General features: G+C 41.0%; 2 protein-coding genes across 3 annotated transcripts in view; one reads left to right on the forward strand and one right to left on the reverse strand.

Annotated features, from left to right (window-relative positions):
• Positions 1 to 22,043, forward strand: part of Usp33 (ubiquitin specific peptidase 33) — a 51,244-nt gene that overhangs the window by 27,736 nt on the left and 1,465 nt on the right. Inside the window, exons 12-23 of one of the 2 annotated variants that reach the window (XM_057793392.1) lie at positions 2,408 to 2,520; positions 3,781 to 3,950; positions 4,046 to 4,140; positions 4,820 to 4,853; positions 7,285 to 7,330; positions 8,247 to 8,427; positions 9,248 to 9,374; positions 10,627 to 10,796; positions 12,350 to 12,431; positions 13,364 to 13,472; positions 19,755 to 19,857; positions 21,683 to 21,751. In XM_057793392.1, the coding sequence (XP_057649375.1) occupies positions 2,408 to 2,520; positions 3,781 to 3,950; positions 4,046 to 4,140; positions 4,820 to 4,853; positions 7,285 to 7,330; positions 8,247 to 8,427; positions 9,248 to 9,374; positions 10,627 to 10,796; positions 12,350 to 12,431; positions 13,364 to 13,472; positions 19,755 to 19,857; positions 21,683 to 21,751 (1,299 nt within the window). The remainder of the gene's footprint in view (positions 1 to 2,407; positions 2,521 to 3,780; positions 3,951 to 4,045; positions 4,141 to 4,819; positions 4,854 to 7,284; positions 7,331 to 8,246; positions 8,428 to 9,247; positions 9,375 to 10,626; positions 10,797 to 12,349; positions 12,432 to 13,363; positions 13,473 to 19,754; positions 19,858 to 21,682; positions 21,752 to 22,043) is intronic. The other variant, XM_057793393.1, reaches the window with a different exon arrangement.
• Positions 1 to 22,043, reverse strand: part of LOC130889570 (atherin-like) — a 34,695-nt gene that overhangs the window by 7,672 nt on the left and 4,980 nt on the right. The window lies entirely within an intron of this gene.

Genomic DNA, 22,043 nt, shown 5'->3' on the forward strand with positions numbered 1-22,043 from the left:
CCTGGGCTCGGAGGTGAGAGGAGGGCATCTGCTCACCTGAAGCCGTAATGGACGTTGCAAGCCATTATCTGAGTGCTGGGAACCAAGCCTGGGTCCCCTGTAAGAGCATCAAGTGCACGTAACTGCTGAGCCTTCCCAGCCCTCTTAAGTCACCTTTTCTGTGCCTTTTAACCCATTCTGTCCTACAATTTCGAATCAGGTTATCGTCCTCCCCCAAGGCCGATGGACCCCTGACGCCTGCCACTCCTGTTGTCCCCTTTCCCAGAATGCCCTGTAAATGATACTACACAGTAGGTAGGCTTAGGAAATAGCCTTAAAAAATGTAGCATAATGTATTTAAGAATTGACTGCATTATTTCATATCTGAATATTTTTTCCCTACCAACTCGCATTTCAATTGTAACCCCAAACCTCTGTTTATTCCTCATCAAAGGATTTTTGAATTGTTTACAGCTTTTGACAATTATGAATAATACCACTGTAGATATTTGTGTATAGTTTTTATATGATCCTTAAGTTTTTGTTTGTTAGAGATAAGGTATGAGGATTTTATTTCCTGGGTTTTATGTTCATTCTATACTCAGTGCTATACAAAACTGCCCGTCTTCCCAAGTGTTTGTACCATTCTGCACTGCCATTTGCTTTATATCAGAATGTTAGCATTATAAAGTGTTAAACTATAAAACTTAGAGAGGGCCCCATGTGGTAGTGCATGCCTTTAGTCCCAGCACTAGGAGGAAGGTTGATCTCCGTGGAATCAAATCCGAGGACAGCATGGTCTAAATAGGGGAATCTAGAACACTCAGGGCTACGTAACGAAAACCTGAACAAACAAACAAGCGAACAGAAAAATATAGTTGAAGGTCTTAGAGACATTCTTATAGACATGAAAACACGGGCCAGCGAGGTGGGCCAGTGGATCACAGTCTCGCTGTATAAGCATGGCAACCACAGTTTGATCTGCAGAACCCATAATAAAGGGAAGAACTGACTTCCCCGAGTTGTCTTCTGATCTCCATACTTCACCTGCATCTACTCTGCCGCCACATACAAAACAAAAACCACCATCTATGAAAGAACTAAAAAAAGTCTTGGCAAAGGACCTTGTTAAGATTTTTTAAAAAGGGGAGCATAAGATTAGAAAGATATATTTGTAGGCTGAAAAAGAACCTGTGTCCAGAAGAATGTGTATAACTGACCTAACAGAATCCTTTTTTCATATGAGCCCCAATGCAAAACAAGCAAGTACAGTTGGGACTGTTGTGAAGGGATGATGTTCAGGCTAGGCCCTCCTGTTTCATCCTTACATTTTTACCCTGGCTTTCCCATCTTCGTCTCCTTCCTCTGACTTGAGCATAGATATCCCAGTGATGGGGGCTAACTCCTTATTTTGCATATGGAACAAATGAGTAAACTATTATGCTGTTTAATATTAACTAATTTCAGATTGTTTTCATATTCCCCTATGTACATTTTATGTGGCCAAGAATCATAAATACTTTAAAGCCAGCTTAAGCCTTATTTGATTTTTGATTGGCTTCTCTAAGTAGTGATTTTTTTAAAAAAATGTATTTTTACTATTATTCATGTATATGTGTTTTTCCGTGTATACATGCTATATGTGTTTGGATACTTATGGAAGCTGGAAGCAGATGTAGGATCCCCTGGTGCTAAAATTGCAAATAGATGCCTTATGTAGGTGCTGGTCCTCTGGAAGAGCACAGTGAGCCATCTCTCCAGCCCTCAAGTAATGCTCTTGGATGGCATTTTTAATTTTTCTTTAGTATAGTAATTAAAATTTTTCGTTATGTGTGTTTGTGTGCGTGTGTGTGTATGCACATACCACAGCATACTTTAGAGGTCAGAGGACATCTTGTTCATTTCCTCCTTAGGTCATGTGGGTCTTGAGGCTCAAACTGAGGTCTGAGGCCATACAGGAAGCATTTCTACCTGCTGAGCATCTTGCAGGATGAGTGACTTCTACTGTTAAAAGATTGTATACAGGGTTCAGGACCCAACAGTTAATTCGGATAGCTGTCAACTGCTTCTGACTCCAGCTCAGGGAATCCAGCGTCCTCTTCTGGCTTCCATGGGCACCCGCATGTACATACACCCTGACATAGTATACACATTCATAACTAACCCTTAGAAAGGAAGAGATTCTCGAGGAAGCTAGGCGTGGCAGCGGGCGTGGCAGCAGGCGTGGCAGCACTCTCTAACCCTGTGTCAGGCAGTGGAAGCCAGGGATCCAGGATTCAGGGTCAGTCGTGGTGTCGTAGGGAATTTGAGGCCAATCTATACTACGTAAGATCCTGTCTCAAAAAACAAAATCCAAGACAATGCAAACCTATTTTAGAGAAAAATATTCAAGCAACTAATGGTTCTTTTTATGTTCTTTTAATTCTAGCTCAATCTGCATCTCCAAAGAGAAAAAAGCAGCATAAGAAATACAGAAGTGTCATTTCTGACATATTTGATGGGACCATCATCAGTTCAGTGCAGTGTCTGACATGCGACAGGGTGAGTAGGAGGGACTGTAGCACACAGCATGTTCCTGCCAAATGGCTTTAAGGATCTGAAGAAGTCAAAGAGTTAAATTGCCATTGCAGACCATGCATACATGTCTGGTGTGTGTCAATCATAGATGGGAGGGATGAGACAAGTCCTTGGGAAAGGACCTTAGCTCTCGGTCTCTTTTGGTTGCATAGAAAGGTGAGAAGTTGCTTGGCAACAAGGTAGATAACAGTGCTTATTCTCTGAAGGCTGATGAAATTAGGTGTGTCTGGAAACGGTTGTGTTCACAAGGAAAGGCAATAAGTGTGTGTCTTACATTTGGTTTTGTAGGCAGCTTGTAAAGACATAGGTGCTTCAATAATAAAGATAATGCCAGATTCACAAACACAAGAAAAATAACTGACAGACGTCCGTGCCTGAAACATAAATTAAAATTATCGTGAGGGTTTGACTAACACCTACTCTTTGGAAATTCTTCGTCTCACTTCAGTGCTAGGTGTGTATGGTTGATGAATGAAATACTGTCTCAGAAGCAAGAGAAATAAGCTTTCCGTTATTGTGTCGGAATGTTAAGTCAAATGGTAGACGTTGAGTAGGGCCATCTTACATAGACAGTGTATTACCCAAGTGTTTTTACTTGCGGTGTGTGGGTAGTGCTGCAGCTAAGGACGGACTGCATGTGACTGTCATGTAGTGAGAGCCTATCTCCAAAGGCATTGTAGTCATCTAAGTGTGTGCATTTACACTCCATGGTCGCCTGAAGCCGTGTATCTCCCATGGTTCATCCCTGCTGTTAATGCTGGTCCATGGCAGGGCTGGTTTTCTCTTCACCCTCTTTTAAACAACATTTAAGACTATTTTCAGCCTGCAGTTTCTGTACTTGGGAGGCTGAGGTGAGAGAATGACTTGACAGCGTTTGAGAACCTCATGGGTCATAAAGCATATAATAAATGTCCCCTCCCCCACGCTCAAAGAATCTGCGTGCCAGTCTTCAGTAGCCAGGTGGCTGGATTTGCTGTGCTTTTTAACACTGTGATATCTCTGATCCATAGATAGAAATACCAGTGGCCTATATGAAGATTACATTTGAAACAGCACCTGGTACAAAGCAAGCCAAGCTCTTTTCTGTCTGTAGTATTCTAAAAGCAATATGCTTGTTGTTTATATTTGCTTATTATAATAACTTGTTTTCATCTTTGGAAGAAATCTAATCTTATAAATAACTGTGCTGGGTTCTTTCCATCCATTAAAACCAAACACTTGCAGGTGTCTGTAACCCTCGAGACCTTTCAGGATCTGTCCTTGCCGATTCCTGGCAAGGAAGACCTGGCCAAGCTGCACTCCTCCAGCCACCCCACCATAGTCAAAGCAGGCTCGTGTGGTGAAGCGTACGCGCCACAGGGCTGGATAGCTTTCTTCATGGAGTATGTGAAGAGGTGTGTATTTGCTTTCTTTGCCTTGACTGATTGTTGGCTGCTGCTTCTGCTGTACTAGCAGAACACTTCCTTTCTCTTCTTCAATGATGTTTCAGGTTTGTTGTCTCATGTGTCCCTAGCTGGTTTTGGGGTCCAGTAGTAACCTTGCAAGATTGTCTTGCTGCCTTCTTCGCCAGAGATGAACTTAAAGGTAAGAACTGTAATCACGTTTGTGGCTGGTTTTGTAGGGAAGCTAAGGCTGAGGTTTTGGGCAGCTTCAGCAGGACTTGCTCCTATGTGCATGGGAGACCTTCCACAGCAGTGGAGATGTGATGAGAATTTATTTATTTTATTTTTTTTGGTTTTTCGAGACAGGGTTTCTCTGTGGTTTTGGAGCCTGTCCTGGAACTAGCTCTTGTAGACCAGGCTGGTCTCGAACTCACAGAGATCCGCCTGCCTCTGCCTCCCGAGGTGATGAGAATTTATATACATTTCTCTAATACAAATGACAGACTTTGAAGTTTTGTGGTTCAGAGAAGGGAGAACTTATGAAGACAAGGGATGTCAGATGTGTCTTGAGTTGTTTTTACATCTTCAGCTTCTCTGAAGGTCCTCCATTTTTCTTGTGTGTTGAGCATCATGCTTGGACATATCACATATACAACAGATGTCAGTCTGGGCATAGCACAGACTACCAATAAATTCTGTTCAGTGAATAAAAGCAGAGACTGTTTCCTGAGTTAGTGTGTCAGACTGAGAGGAGAGGGAGGGTAGGGAAATGAGCATAGCGAGTTCACTGTCGCTGTGCTGTGAAGTCCACGTTGGGCACATCTGGGAACTGAGAGGAGTTTGCTGCAGTTAGATAGTGACTAGATCTGCTCTGTTTGCAGGTGACAATATGTACAGTTGTGAAAAATGCAAAAAGTAAGTAACATTGCTTTTGGCTTTGTATTTTGTATTTTTCTTGGTTATCTGAACTGGGCACATTGGAGTTATACTTGATGCTATGTCTAGAAAATTTTAGGCCAGAAAGCCTTCCTCCAAAAATAAGAGACTGGTTATTTTAATAAAATACGTTTAAGGTAAATGTTTAAGTAGTCTGATGTAAGATGCTATTAAATGTATGGATTTTGATGAATGAAGTTAAGTTTGTGAGTTTGCATTAACTATATTATAAAATAAAGTGACTCTTTTGAATTGCCATGCAAGAAGGTTTGCTATTATGGGGCAGAACAACAGGATGGCTAAGTCTCATTTTGTTCATATCTGCTACCAGCTTCCTTTTCTGTCTCGTAATAATTTTGACTTTTAAAAACCCTTTTTTGGACTGGGTGTGGTGGTACTCACCTTTTGATTCCAACACAAGGACCTGCCAGCTTGGTCTAGGTAGTGTGTTCTAGGCCAGCCAGAAGTTAACAACTACAGCAAACAAAGTAAACACCTCTTGATGATGTCAGAAAATGTGAGTAGAAGTTTGATAAAGAAAGACAAGTATTTTTGGTGTAGAGAGAATTGGAAAAATTTTCTGAATCTCTATAATAGAAAAAAGGAACTCCTAAGAAAAGCTGGAATCTTTATTTTTAATTTTTATTTTATGTGTATGACTACTATGCCTGCATGTGCGTATGTGCAGCAAGTATGTGCCCAGTGCCCATGGAGGTCACAGGGGGGCACGAGATCCCTGAAATTGGAATGTGGTTGCTGGGAACTGAACCCCTGTCTCCTGCAAGAGCAGCACATGCTCTTAACTGCTGAGCACCTCCCCAGCCCCTCCAGCTAGAGTCTTCACAGACGGAGAAGCTGCTGCAGCCACAGCGGATGTCAGCCTGCAGCTGTTGGAGTGCAGCATTGTTAGCCAGTCATACAACCACGTGTAGTGGGAGCTGTGGGCCTCTTCCCACAGCCCTGCTCATGGCTGCCTGGCTAGCTTTACCCGAAATAACAACACACAAACTGTATTCTTTTAAACACTGCTTGGCCCATTAGCTCTAGCCCTTACTGGCTAATTCTCACATATTAATTTACCCCATTTCTAATAATCTGCATAGCACCATTAGGTGCGCTTACCGGGAAAGATTCAGCATGTCTGACCTGGTGGCTGGCTACATTGCATCTGCTTTGGAGCACAGCATCGTGGCGTCTGCCCCAGAGAGGAGAGGAAATGGCATCTAAGCTTACTTCCTCTTCCTCCCAGCATTCTGTTCTGTTTACTCCACCCACCTATGTTCTAACCTATGAGGGCCAAGCAGTTTCTTTATTAATTAACCAATTACCTTCCTCCATCAACCACGAACGAATCGATCCCTCTCTCACCACGCAGAAAGGGCCGTGCCTAGTTTTACAGCTGAAAAGAAGCTGAGTCTAGGAAGGTATCTCCCCGTGATGCCAGACGTGCCAGCTAGAGGAAACAGCAATGAGGGGGAAGAACCAGTGTTCGCCCCAGATCCCCAGTGCAGATTGGACAAGTGGTCATTGATATTGGTTAATTATTATAATCTTTGGCTCAAAATTTTCTTCAATATTTAAGAGTAAAGGTTTCTAGTCTAAGTGTGATATTTATGTATTATGTCATGGGCCTGATGTGGTAATGCATGCCCTTAATCCCAGCTCTTAGGAAGCAGAGGCAGGTGGATCTCTGTCAGTTTGAGGTCAGCCTGGTCTACAGAGTGAGTTACAGGAATGCCAGGGCTACATAGAGAGAATCTGTCTCAAAACACCTGAAATGAAAAAGGAGAATAAAGGTTTTCAAGCCAGGTGTGTGGTAAATGCTGGTATTTTGGCACTGAGATAGGAGGATTATATTTGAGACTTTGTCTCTAAAACAAGATAAAAAGAATAACTATATGACCCTAAACAACTGATCTTGAAGAGCTGGAGTTGTTGCACTGTGCAGTATCTGCATGTTATAAAAGTGTAGACAGTGTCCCACTTCCGTGCTGTGCTTTTAAAAGCAGGAGCTCATGTATCTCAGGCTGCCTTCTAGCTTCTTAATGGAGCTGCAGGCTGACCCGGAGTGTCTGATTTTCCTGCTCTACCTCTCAAATACTGAAACTATAGGCATGCGCTCCCACACATGACCTGTGTAGTGCTGTGGATGGAACCTGAGGTCTGTGTGTGCTAGGCAAGTCAAAGCATTCCACAGTGATTTTTAGCTCTTTATTACTATCTTGGTATAAGTTATTTTTTATGATAAGGGGCATTTTATTGTTAGAGTATTTAGTGTATAAATATGTACATAACTCGGGATATGCTACTCTGATAACTTTTTTTCTTGACATTTTCTGCAAGATTTTTGTGGTCCACTTGAATGTAATAAATGTTTTGTAGATTTATTAGGTTTATTTTTTGCCTTTAGGTTGAGGAATGGAGTAAAGTTTTGTAAAGTACAGAAGTTTCCTGAGGTATGACTTCTTTTTTACTCATTCATAAAATGTGGTCATGTATTAACGTCACACACTGTGGTAACTTGGCATAGCTGAAGCATCATGCGTACCCTTAGAATTCATGTTAGGAGGCTGGGTTAAATATATGAGCACCTTTTAAGAGTGTGCTGCTGAACATGTCACCAGACATTGCGGGGTACACTAACACTCCTTCACAGTGTGCTGTTGAACATGTCGCCAGACATTGCAGGGTACACTAACACCCCTTCACAGTGTGCTCCTGAACATGGTCACCAGACATTGCGGGGTACACTAACACCCCTTCACAGTGTGCTGTTGAACATGTCACCAGACATTGCGGGGTACACTAACACCCCTTCACAGTGTGCTGTTGAACATGTCACCAGACATTGTGGGGTACACTAACACCCCTTCACAGTGTGCTGTTGAACATGTCACCAGACATTGCGGGGTCTTACAGGTCTGAAGTGTACAGTCAGGAACCAGTAGCACTGAACTTGGGAAGAGGAACCCTGCCCACTCTGTCACACTGAAATTATGTCTGGAATCATGTTAGAATTCAGGATGATATTTAACATTCCTACTTTGATTATGTAAATACTTCAGAGACTCTTATTGAGACTATAAGATGAGACGGGTGCGGTGGTTCTGCAAATCTCTTGAGTTTTAGGCCAGCCTGGGTCTACATAGCAATTAACTTCCAGGCCAGTCAGGACTACACAGAGAGACCTTTAAAAATGGAAGAAAAAAAATCCAAAACCAAAATACATTATTTAAAAAAATACATGTAAATGACTCTAATTGTATGTGATTGACTGCCTCATTTTCTTTTTTATAACGGAGAACTTCATTGTCCTTCTTAGCACTTGTAAACATTCCTAACCATTTGGATGCCGGGTTGTTCTTTCTTTAGATCTTGTGTATTCATCTTAAGAGGTTTCGGCATGAGCTGATGTTCTCTACTAAAATCAGCACCCATGTCTCCTTCCCTCTGGAAGGCCTGGACCTTCAGCCATTTCTTGCAAAGGATAGCCCGGCACAGATTGTGACCTACGACCTCCTGTCAGTCATCTGTCATCATGGGACTGCAAGCAGTAAGTACAAAGGCTTGATATTTGTTTTTGATTAAAAACATGTATCTAAGTTGATTGCTTAAATAAGCCCCACTTGACCAAGGGAGGAAAAGTTTAAAAACAGATTTTAGTCCTTATTATTAGAAAAACAACAGACTTAACCCAAGTGAATAATAACCATTTAGGAAAATGGCTGTAGTGGCACATGCCTATCATTGCCATACTCCAGGGCTAAGGCAGGTTTAGGAATTCAATACCAAAAAAAAAAAAAAAGGTCATCTACCTAAAACAGGTACCAGGAATACAGGTTAAGTATCTAGCTTGATTTTAATGGTAAACATTGAATGCTTGCTAAGTTCAAGACCAGCCTGGGTAGCAGAGACTTTCAAAGAACTTCTCACATTTAAGGTGATTGTGATGTTAATTGCCCTAATTATATCTTCTTCCCCATAAATATGTACAATTATTATGTGTCAGAAGAGGCATTTGAGACATTAAATTTAAAACTAAATATTTTCCCTAGACTATTCGGAATAGCAATTATAAGGTAACAGCTTTAACAGGGTGGGCTTCGTACAAGGTTTTCAGGGCTACATGGTCTAGGGCAAGTGTGGTGGAACACACTGTGTTCTCAGCACTTGGGAAGTTGAGGTGGGAGGATTGTCAGTTCACGACCAGCCTGGGCTACAATAGTGAGGCATTATCTCACAACAAAAATAAAAGGCTAAAAGTCTGGTGCTTCCTGTCTTCTGGAGTGCTGAGCGTAGTCTGACCCAGTAAGGCTACAGATGCTGTGTAGGTGTGACGTAGACCCTAACAGGCGCTTTTCCTTGCAACCCAGGTGGGCACTACATCGCTTACTGCCGCAACAATTTAAATAACCTGTGGTATGAGTTCGATGACCAGAGTGTCACTGAGGTTTCTGAGTCCACCGTGCAGAATGCTGAGGCCTACGTCCTTTTCTACAGGTGACGGGACTGTCATGTCATGGTGAAGAAAGGACATCTCTGTAGGACCTGCACTTCTGACTTGCAGGGCTTATGAGTGACAATGACAAATGTGCTCTTACGAGTAGGAGAAGGCAGCTGCTCATAGATGACCCCCTGTTCAGAAAACTAAGAATTCATAGACAGGCAAAGGGATATATTTTGTTTTAGAAAGATTTTTGTTTGTTTTTAAGTGTTTATTTTTTTAGAGGTTCACTTAAATTTATTTATTTTATGTATATAGGTATTTTGTATGTTTGTAAGTCTGTGCACCACATGTGTGTCTGCTGCCAGAGCAGGTCATAAGAGGGCATCAGATCCCCTGGAACGAGAGTTATAGGTGGCTGTGAGCCACCATGTGGGTTCTGCATATCTAACCCAGGTCCTCTGCAAGAACAGCAAGCTGTTGAGCTATCTCTCCAGCCCCTCATTTCTTTCTTTCTTTCTTTTTTTTTTTTTTTAAATATTTATTTATTATGTATACAATATTCTGTGTGTTTGTCTGAAGGCCAGAAGAGGGCGCCAGACCTCTTTACAGATGGTTATGAGCCACCATGTGGTTGCTGGGAATTGAACTCAGGACCTTTGGAAGAGCAGGCAATGCTCTTAACCACTGAGCCATCTCTCCAGCCCCCCCTCATTTCTTTCTTTAGCATTTATTTATTTATGCGTATGTGCATGTATGTTGCTGCGTGTGTGCACTGAAGCTGGTTTGTGGAGGTCAGAGAACCATTGGGTTCTGGGCATTGAACTCCTCTGATTTGCTGGCAGGCACCTTTACCCCTGAGCATCTCACTGGCCCAGGATTAGTTTGTTCATTTAAAGTATATAAAGTCAGAATTAAATACCAAATTTCTTCTCTAAATATCCTGTAATAAAAAAGGTATTACTATAAAAATCTTTGATATATTTCAGCATCTTATAAAAGGAAATGCTAGATACTGGAGCAGGAACCAAGAATGCAGCTCAGCCCCCCGACTTGATCTTACGAACACTGAATGTCTACCTTGTACCAGGGGTTACATAGATACCCATAGTTAAGATCCAGTGCTGACCCCTAGGGTAATATACAATGTATGGAGCTGTGGGACAAAGACTATTTCTCTTGAAATGCTTTAGGGACTGATCAGATCTGTGGTGCAGTGTGTATCTCAAGTCTGATAGTGAAGAGCTGCACTGCCTGTGTAATGCGGTAAAACGTGTATTAACTTCAGTGAATCTCTGTCCTCCACAGGAAGAGCAGTGAAGAGGCCCAAAAGGAGAGGCGGAGGATATCGAATCTGCTGAACATAATGGAGCCTAGTCTCCTTCAGTTTTATATATCTCGACAGTGGTTAAATAAATTTAAGACCTTTGCTGAACCTGGCCCTATCTCAAATAATGACTTTCTCTGCATTCATGGAGGTAAGGAGTGTTGTTATGTAAACAGTGGTAGAGGGTCACTGTTAAATCCTTTGCAAATTAATAAAGAGCCATGAATTTCCTCCCCTCACATCCCCATCTGGACCTGAGTGTATTTGATTCCTTATGGTTCAGAAATAGGCCCTGTGTGAAACCTAACACTAGAGCTAAGAATGCCAGAGACTGTCCCATGTTGTGAAAGCTTTAATTTCGAGCTAGAGTTGGGTGGCTAATTACGGTCGAGTGAGCCCTCTTCATGAACGTCTCCTGGGAGGGCCGTTCCTGGGCAATGTGGTTCTTACCTGTCTGTCTCTCGTGAATACGTGGCTTTCTAGAGTGTGAAGCATGATTGGGATTTATTATCTATAACATACACCTCTGTGATGGATGTGCTGTTACTGTCTGTTCCTGTAATAAAGACCTTTCTGTGGACGCTTGCACTGACCTTTATGGTCCGAGATTTGCTGTTGTTAATTATTTTTGTAATGAAAATGCATGTGTGGGAATATCCTGTATTGTATATAGAGACATAAAGTTGCATTATTTCTGAGTCTAATGATGCCAGTTAGTGATTGAACACGTGCTTGGTTTGCTCAGGGTCCTAGCCTCAAACCCTAGTGCTGCCAAATAAATAAATAATTCTGAATGTTTATTTCAAGGCATATGCTATGCTCATCTTTAGGAAGCATAGTTACCAAAAATGTTTTTTACATATATATATATATATATATATATATATATATTTTTTTTTTTTTTTTTTGGTTTTTCGAGACAGGGTTTCTCTGTGGCTTTGGAGCCTGTCCTGGAACTAGCTCTTGTAGACCAGGCTGGTCTTGAACTCACAGAGATTCACCTGCCTCTGCCTCCGAAGTGCTGGGATTAAAGGCGTGCCCCACCACCGCCTGGCTTACTTATATTTTTATAAGGAGAGATTTAAGAAGAGTGATTGAAAGCAGGTATGGTTGTATATTCCTGTAATCCCACTATTTGAGAGTCTGAGGCAGAAGAATTTCTGTGAGTTGGAGGCCAGGCTGGGCTACAGAGTAAATCCCTGGCTCAAAAAAAAAAAAAAAAAAAAAAAGGATTGGCCAGTTCCCATTAAACCTGACCTCACTGATAGACCATGCGTTGTTGACTCCCGTGGGAGGCTTTGCCGCTTCTGAGTGGAGCTGGAGGAGGAGTGGATGAGGGGGAGGAGAGGGGAGGAGAAACTGTGGTTGGTATGTTAAATAAGTAAATAAATGAAAATGACCTTATGTGCTGGGTCGTGATGACACACACCTTTAATCCCTGCATTCTGGAGGCAGAAGCAGATCTCTGTGAGTTCAAGGCCGGCCTGGTCTACAGAGCGAGTTCCAGGACAGCCAGGGCTGTTATACAGATAAACTTGGTCTCAAACCAAAACCAACCAAACAAAGGCTTTTTGTGGGGGAGTGTTTGCTTTACTTGAGTAAACTTTTGATTTAGTCTCTAGCACTGCAAAAGTTAGTTATTGAAAGTCATATAGAGAAATTAAAGAGTAAAAATTAAGTATACTTGTTAACTATGTTTTTTAGGTATTCCTCCACGAAAAGCTAGTTACATTGAAGACTTAGTTTTGATGCTGCCTCAGAACATTTGGGATAACCTCTATAGCAGGTTTGTTGTTGAATTCAACAGTATGGTGTCGTAGAGCAAGTGAGAGCAGTTACAGAAGGGCTGGGTTCTGTCACAGCTGCCTAGTGTGTTGTGTTATTTGATGCCTAGGAAGAACATTCCTTTTCTTAATTTAGTCACTCTAAAGTATTAGTAGGAAGACTTTTAGTTTGTGAGGCCCTAGTCTAAATAATGGTGATTTTATGATTATCTATAGCATATGTTGTAGTATATTTTGTACATACCAAAATTTCTCATAGTTGTACACTACACTACTAATATTGGATATCTTCCCAAATTATAAAGTTTTTAAATGTTATTTTCATTCTAAGCATTTTAAATTAAATATTAAAAATGCACTCATTAAGTGCTTTTAACTCGAGCATGGGAAGACTTCATTTGATTAAAATTTGCTTGCATAACTAAGAATATTTTGTGCTAATCTTTGAACCCTTTCACTCTGTGGTCATTTCTAATACTGTAGCAGAGGCAGCTGTAAGGGCAAAATGAAAGGTAGATAAAGCAGGGTAGGTGTCACATGGGCAGCGCTGTTTGTCCTGGGACACATAAAGTGGAGTTTGTAATGTGATTTTTTTTTTATATTACTTTGAGAATTTTCCTATAGGATTTATTCTTTAAATTTTTTATTTTTCTAAAAGTAATTCTGTATATTGTGCTATGCTATGTAATGTATGATAGAATGCATGCTATGGAGCACAGGTGGAGACCTGAGGGCAGCTGGAGGGAGGCAGTGCTTTGAGTCTTTCATGGGGTCTTGAGGAACAAACTCAGAACTTATTTTAAGACCCACTGCGCCATCTTGCCAGCTCCAGGACTTATTTGTAACTGGCAATTTAAACACTGATTAGAAAGCTAGCAGCAGTGTCCTCGAGCACGGGCCTTCTGCAGTTGTGACCTGCGCTCTCCGTGTCTAGGTATGGAGGAGGACCTGCGGTCAACCACCTGTACATCTGTCACACCTGCCAGATCGAGGCCGAGAAGATTGAGAAACGAAGAAAAACTGAACTGGAAATTTTTATTCGGGTAAAGATGTAACACTTTCAAATTGTAAGCTATGTTAGCTAGAGATGGCCAGCCGGCTGTCGGCGGTGAGAGAGCCGCAGTGGGTGTCAGGTCCTGCCTGCGCGGCTGTGACAGCCCTGCTCGGTTCTCCACAGTTCTGCTTCTCTTCTTCCTGTGGGTGCATTTCTGTTTCCTGTGCATTTGCCATGGCAAGAAGTTTTACTTCCCAAATTGTATGTTCTCTCATTAGAGTTGTCTGTAGTCTGTGCAGGCTGCAGCTGATTGTGGCTGTTGATTGCTAAAGGAACCTGCATGTTCATTCTCGAAGGGTCTGGACCCACAATAGTCTTAATTGTTAGATTTCTGTAAGGTTAAGTTTTAACCTCTGGTAAAAGATTATAGGAATACTGAATAGTATTTGTACGCAATTGAATATTGGATCCTAAAAGGCTCTTCCATGTTGTGCCTTTTGTGAATTGACCTTAATGACAAATGACACCTTGAAAAGAGCCTTTGCATAGGATTTTGAGGTGAAATCATCCCGAGAAGTTTGTGTAAAACCTAAATCCAGTCAGTGTCCCTTTCAGGACACACAGAGAAGGGAGAGAGTGCTATGGCAGGATGGAGGGCAGATTGAAGGAGGAGGAAGTGGAGGCTCTAGATCTCCAGGAACAGTGTTCTGAGCACTTTGATGTTGGATGCTTGTTTCCAGAACTGTGAAAAAACAAATTTCCCTTTTCACTTAACAATTTTGTGATCATTTATCATTGGAATATTCTACAGAAAATGCAGTTTCTGTTAAATTTTTAAGACAAGGTCTTTTTATTGTTGTTTTTGAAGACATGGTTTCTGTGTAGCCCTGGCTGTCCTTGAACTCACTCTGTAGATCAGGCTGGCCTGGAACTCATAGATTCACCACCACCTGGTTTAGGACAAGTCTTCATGTAGTGCTGGCTGGCCTGGAACTTGCTGTGTAGACCAGGTCTGCTTGGTTCTTCTCCCAAGTGCTGAGGTTAAGAGAAGTGCCAGCACCCCAACCTCACGTCACTTGCTTCCTAGCTCTCAGCTCTTTGCTCTTGTGTCGTGGTCATTTGTGTAATAGAATTTGGGAAGCAGTTACTGTAACTGAGCTTAATCATTTTAGCCAGTATTTTGAACTCTTAATTCTTCTTTCCCAGTTGGGTCAGTGACCTGAAAAGCACAGTATAGTCAAGGGACTGTACCAGGGCCAGTCCCATGAAAACTACTTTTCCTGTGGAACTAAATCCTCTGAAGCAGGAGAGGCTCACGCTCTGGCTATAGGGAGAACGTTTTTGTGAGTGCCAGTGTCGGAAGTTGCGGGGGGTTTTCTTCATCCACAACCCACTTTTTAGCATTGTAAATCCTACTGATGGGGAAGACACGTTACTGACTTCCAGAGTGGGGGCATGTACCATAGTACATAGAACACTCTCAAGCCTGCAAACTGTTGCTATCAGGTACAGAAATTGAGTCTTTTACAGACTAGCAGCTTTTGGGTGGCAGCCTGTGGTAAGATCAGTGAACCTTATGGATGTGAGACTTTTTCTTTTTTGTATAAAATGAATTCCATGATCAGAAGCAATGTAGGCGAAATCTGATGGCAGTGATTTTCTTTTAGAATATCATAATTGCATTGTACATGTGAAAATACAGTGTATTTTCAACTTATTTACTCCTGTTCCTCCCAGATCCACTCCTACAACTCACCTGTTTTTTTTTTTTTTTTTTTTCCCTCTCTCTCAACACACAGACTCACTGTGTACTTACTCTTGGCTGTCTTGAAACTCGCTATGTGAACCAGGCTGTTTTTAAAGTTTTAGAAAGCTGCCTTCCTTTACTGCCTGAGAGTCCTGGGATTAAGGACATACACCACTACCAACCCATCCCTTTTTAAAAAATAACCCACTGAGGCAATTTCTGCTTCTCATGTACTCATGGGTGTAGGGCTGTCACTGTACTATGGTCTACCTAATGGACAACAATACCCTTAAACAAAAGACTACTTTCTTGGGCTGGAGAGATGGCTCAGACGCAGAGCACTGTTGGCTTCCTGAGTTCTTCAGAGGTCCTGAGTTTAATTCCCAGCAACCACATGGCAGCTCACAACCATCTATAATGAGATTTGATGCCCTCTTCTGGCATGTAGGCAAACATTCAAATAGAATACTATATACATAATAAATAAATCTAAAAAAAGAAAAAGAAAACTCTCTCTATTCCAGAAGCCGTCAGTTGTCAATAGTTCCTAAACTAGACATGGGGGCTTGTGAGCTTTTTTCCTCCATGATGGGAATTTAAGAGATCACAAGTTAAATGATATAGCAGTCTGGTATGTGTTATTTGTTTGCTTATTTGTTTTATGGTATTAGAGATTAAAATGCTAGGTAAGTGATTTACCACGGAGCTATATGCCTAGCCTGGTAGGTTGGGGTTTTTTGTTTGTTTGCTTTTTTAAAAAATAGATTTAACACTTAGTCTATGACTCTAAGCAGCCTTGTTCGCAAGTATTTACTACAGAGAAAATGACAACTTATGTTCACATAGAACCTGTAAACAAAACTCCTTAGCAGTCTTGCTCACAAGTTACCCTAAAATGGGAACAGTGGAATGTTCAAAAGCTATCAGATCAGTAACAAAATGTCTTAGAGTTGTATAGAGGGATATTGTTCAGCAATGGAGAGCCCATGGTTTAAGTCAAGTGTCCTGGCATATACCTGTATCTGAACACTTGAGGCCAACTTGGTTATCTAGGAAGACTCAAAAAAACAACACAGAGAGCCTGCTGTGGAGCATTCCTATGGAAAAAGCAGAATGATAGGAATTCAACATCCTCTTCAACAATATAGTACTAGTTTGAGGCTGGTCTGACTACAGAAGACAGAGTTTCATATCTCCACCCCCATAAGCAATAATATGAAAGAATCTTAAGGATTATGTTCCGTTGCATGTGATAAATATGACCTTTCTTGGCTGGTTGCACCCAGTGCCATTAGCTTTCCTGGCAAACATTGCACATTTCTTGCATAAAGGCAAGTGCAACTTAGTCTTTTCAGGGCCTCCTTACGTGGAATCTGACCCTGCTACACATTGCCTTCCCTCCATGGCTTTTTGTAACCTTGATATAAGCTTCTAAGGTTCTTGTTACATTTTACACCATGCAAAAGCAGCATTATGTAGATGATACCCAGTTCCGCTGCCAGCCTAAGGGATAGCCCTTTGGGGGACATTTCATATCCAGATCATAAACAGCTTGGTCAGAAATAAGTGACCTTGGTGCTCTGGAAACAAGTGGAGTTTCTGGAAACTTGAGAAAGCAGATAGGATCAGTTTGAAGAACCAAACCAAAAACTGGAGGAAATAAGTGAGCATAGGACCTTAGGGTTTAGAAGTAACAGATACCAGTGATGACTTTGACATTCCACGTATGTGAAAGACAGCTTAAGGGAGTTGGTTCTTTGCTACCACTATATGAATCATAGGGATCCAACTGGCCACCAGACTTGATGGTGTCTAAACTCATTGAGCCATCTTGCTGGCCTGCCTTGATTTCTTTATTATTGAGACAGGGTCTCTGTATTCTAGGCTAGCTTTGAATGTTTGTTCTTCCTGCATTTACCCCCAATGTGCTGGGATTATATGTCACCATGCCCAGGTCTTTTTTTAAAAATTGCTTTTATTGAGCTATATATTTGTCTCCACTTCCTTCCCTTCCTCTCCCCTTCCCTTCTACCTGTCCCATGATCCCCATGCTCCCAGTTTACTCAGGAGATCTTGTCTTTTTCTACTTCCCATGTATGTTTCTCTTAGGACCCTCTTTGTTGTCTAGGTTCTCTGGGATTGTGAATTGTAGGCTGTTTTTTTTTTTTTTCTTTTTATGTCTAAAAGCCACTTATGAGTGGGTACATTCTATATTTGTCTTTCTGGATCTGGGTTACCTCACTCAATACACTGTCTTCTAGATCCATCCATTTGCCCGCAAATTTTACGATGTCATTATCCGTGTCCCCCCCCCCCCCCCGCTGTGTAGTACTCCATTACATAAATGTGCCACATCATCTTTATCCATTCTTCAGTCGAGGGGCATTTAGGCTGTTTCCAGGTTTTGGCTATGACAAACAAAGCTGCTATGAATATGGTTGAGCACATGTCCTTGTGGTATGATTGAGCATCTTTGGGTATATATCCAAAAGTGGTATTGCTAGGTCTTGAGGTAGGTTGTTTCCTAATTTTCTAAGAAATCACCATACTGAAATCCAAAGCGGCTCTACCAGTTTGCACTCCCACCAGCAATCAAGGAGTGTTCCCTTTACCACACAGCATAAATTGTCATCAGTGGTTTTGATCTTGGCCATTCTTACAGGTGTAAGATGGAATCACAGAGTTGTTTTGATTTGCATTTCTCTTGATGGCTAAGGATGTTGAGCATTTCCTTATGTGTCGTTCAGCCATTTTAGATTCCTCTGTTGAGAGTTCTCTGTTTAGGTCTGTACTCTATTTTTTAAAATTGGATTATTCTTTTGATGACCAATTTCTTGAGTTCTTTGTGTATTTTGGAGATCAGCCCTTTGTCTGATGTGGGGTGGGTGAAGATCTTTCCCCATTATGGAGGCTGCCGTTTTGTCTGGTTGACTGTGTCCGTTGCTTTACAAAAGCTTTTCAGTTTCATGGGGTCCCATTTATTAATTGTTTTTCTCAGTGTCTGTGCTCTTGGGGTCATATTTAAGAAGTGATCTCCTGTGCTAATGTATTCAAATGTACTTCCCACTGTCTCTTCTATGAGGTCAGTGTGGTTGGTTTTATGTTGAGGTCTTTGATCCATTTGGACTTGAGTTTTATGCACGGCAATAAATATGGATCTATTTTATTCTTTTACATGTTGATATCCGGTTATTCAACCATTTGTTGAATATGCTTTCTTTTTTTTTTCCATTTTATATTTTTTTCTTCTTTGTCAAAAATCAGGTGTTCTAAAGTATGTGGATTGATATTCAGGTCTTCGATTCAGTTCCATTGGTCCTCCTGTCTGTTATTATGCCAATACCAGTCTGTTTTCAGTACTGTAGCTCTGTAGTAGAATTTGGAGTCAGGGATTGTGATGCCTCCAGAAGTTCCTTTATTGTACAGGGTTGGTTTTTTTTTTTTTAGATTTATTTATTTATTATGAATACAATGTTCTGTTAACATATATACACCAGAAGAGGCACCAGATCTCACTACAGATGGTTGTGAGCCACCATGTGGTTGCTCGGAATTGAACTCAGGACCTCTGGAAGAGCAGCCAGTGCTCTTAACCTCTGAACCATCTCTCCAGCCCCTGTACAGGGTTGTTTTGACCATGTCCAGGTCTTAATTTTTTTTTTTTTTTAGAAACACCATACACTGACCCAGAATTTTTCGTATCCTGTTTTATGGATCCCATATAAGTAGGTTTTGAGTGTCCCAGGAAGACTCTTGCCCTCAGCATACTTGAATTTGGTAAATATTAAAGGGTCAGGAGCAACTGGACATGGTGACACATGCCTGTAATTGTAACTTTTGGGGGTCACGTGGGTATCTGGAATTTGAGGCTACCTGGGCTATATGAGCTATTTTCTTAAAAAAAATCTATAGGGAAGGACAAAGTGTTGAGTAAGGTTTAAAGAGCTTGAGAGTAGTGTGAGGGGCTGAAGTGGTTGAGAGAGCTTGACTGCAGTGGAGTTGAAGGAAGGGCTCATAGGGGTGAGAGACAGTGACATTAATAGCTGTAAATAGAAAAGTGTGTGTGTGTGTGTGATTACTGCAGAAGCCTGAGAATTAGGAGGGTATTAGGCACACACAGTTTAAAAGTCTTAAAGAACTGGCAGTCTGAATTTGGTTGTCTGTCCTTATCTAGTATATATTGTTGTCATTTTGTGCCCAACAAGAAATGCTGATGTAATTAGACAAATTCTAAATACCCTTTATTATTTTTTTGAGGCCCTGTTAATTGCACCTCTTTTTCATACCAGTGTTTCTAGCCATTTGATCTTTACTTTTTTTTAAAGTTGGCTATGGTGAAAGATTTTTTTAATAAACATACGAAGTATTTAGTGAATTCTTTGCCTCAGTCATCTTACCGTTTCTCATGCTCCTCCTTTGTATGTTTGTTATATGCTGAGACGTAATCTAGAGTCACTTATTGATAGACTGCCCTGCATCTTAGAACTAAGATAACCTCGTGTGTATGGGAAATTGCCTTGTTGGATGCTGAAGGAGAATATCTCAAGTTCCAGATACGAGGTGTCTGGCTTTTTCTCTCTGTAGCTCAACAGAGCATTTCAAGAGGAGGACTCTCCGGCAACTTTTTACTGTATCAGTATGCAGTGGTTTAGAGAGTGGGAGAGTTTCGTGAAGGGCAAGGACGGAGGTAAGTGCTGAACTCAAAGTTTCTTAGCTATGTTTTGTTTGTTAATCTGTGATTATTGGAGATTATACCAGTGAACGAAAAAGACCTATGATTTCAGGGAACTTATATTCTAGTTTATAGTCTTATTGCTGTGAACTTGTAATTATTACTTATGGCAAGAATAAAAGAATTAAAATTGTCTTTAATTTTAATACCAGTGGCTAGACAGGTGACTTGGCAGTTAAGAGCACTTGTCGCTCCTCTGGGGACAGAATCTGCATCAGTCAGTTCATCACCACCTCTCGCTCCAGCTTCAGGGAAGTCTGACACCTGTTTCTCATCTCCATTGGCACTGGCACACACATCCCGTACACAGATACATAAATAAATTTTTTTTTTAAATCATCTAGCATTGATTTCTGTTTATTTCCTATTTGAGAAGGATTCTTTTTTTTTTTTTCCTGGCTACACAATGAAGTTTTTTTTTTCTATTTTTTATTTTTATTCTTTTTTAATTAAAATTTCCACCTGCTCCCCATTTCCCATTTCCCTCCCCTCCTCCCAAATATTGCCCCCTCCCCCCACTTCCCTCCCCCTATCCCCACCCCTCTTCTCCTCCCCCCACTCCATTCCCCCTCCCTCTCGATACTGAAGAGCAGTCCAAATTCCCTGCCCTGCGGGAAGACCAAGGTCCTTCTATCTATGTCCAGAAAGGTGAGCGTCCAAACAGGCTAAGCTCCCACAAAGCCAGTTCATGTATTAGGATCGAAACCTAGTGCCATTGTCCTTGGCTTCTCATCAGCCTTCATTGACCGCCATGCTCAGCCTGGTCTACATAGTAAATGCTGTGTAATAGACTTCATCTCACAAAGACCACCCTCTCCCAACCCGGATAAAGAAAAACCTTAAAATATCACACAACAGCATGGTGAGTCAATTATAGTTTACTAGTACAGTGGAACACAGTGTGGACCTTTTAAAATAATTATGTATAAAATTTGAAGATAAGGCCTGGTGCACGCCTTTAATCCTAGCACTGGGGAGGCAGAGGCAGGGACATCTGAGGAGTTAAGGCCAGCCTCTTCCATATAGCCAGGACTATACAGTGAGAACTATTTCAATACTAGTACTACTATCAATAATAATAATTTGAAAATAAGCTGTTCTTCATATGTTGAGTTGCTTACAAAAATGTATGTATGTATTTGAATTTCTTGGTTTACTTTTTAAGTTAGCAAACAAAGTGATGGACTTAATTATGGCAATTTTAAACATAATGGCATTATACTTTGTTCTACTGGTCCTCCTGGACTGCCCCTTCAACTGTATTTTAAACAATGCATTATGCAAAAGCAGACCACACATATATTAAAACCATATGCCTATTTTTCTGTAAGATTTTAGTTATTTTCCTTCCTCGTGTCTGTTGGGAACTTTTTGAGAATGGACAAGTACTGCACTTTCATGTTCAAAGAAAAGAGGCTTTTTAATATTTCATTTTATGATTTTTGTTTAAATAAACAAATTTGGAACTGAGAATTTTATTTTTTAGATTACAAAGTTTTTTTGTAGCATAAAAAATATCTGACGTGCAGTTCCCAGTGAGCACTTAAGAAACTGTGTTAGACTTTGTTGCTGGGTGACCTCTCACCTTTCTTGGTTGTTTTTGGGTCAACTGAAATCCCCAAAGCTGAAGATACTTAAAATAGATGGCATTTCATAAAAAGTAAGTAAATAACTAACTAGATTTTATTGGTAGTTCTCAGTTATTTCAGCTATAAAATTATGTACTTCTTTGTAGCATTTCTTTGAACGTGTTTATAATTCTTTTATCATTTTGATTTAGATCCTCCAGGTCCTATCGACAACACTAAAATTGCAGTCACTAAATGTGGTAATGTGATGCTCAAGCAAGGTAAGTTTGTTTAATAAACACACATATTTTCTTTTCTGTGTACCCCAGACTGGCCTTGAATGTGCCATGTAGCCCAGAATAGGTTTAACTTGTGATCCTCCTGTTTCTCCCTGCCACGTGTGGGGATCATGGGCCTGCACCAACATGCTTTAATTAATACTGAAACCTTTACTTGTGATGATTTCTCACTGGTAGAAATACTAACCAGTCATCCTGTTATTTTTTTTAATTAACCTAATTCAGAGATGTTCAGGCTTACAGTAGAACAAAGGGCGGGAAAGCAGTGTGTGTT

This window comes from Chionomys nivalis, chromosome 18 (genome assembly GCF_950005125.1).
Source record: "Chionomys nivalis chromosome 18, mChiNiv1.1, whole genome shotgun sequence".
Taxonomy (NCBI): Eukaryota; Metazoa; Chordata; class Mammalia; order Rodentia; family Cricetidae; genus Chionomys; species Chionomys nivalis.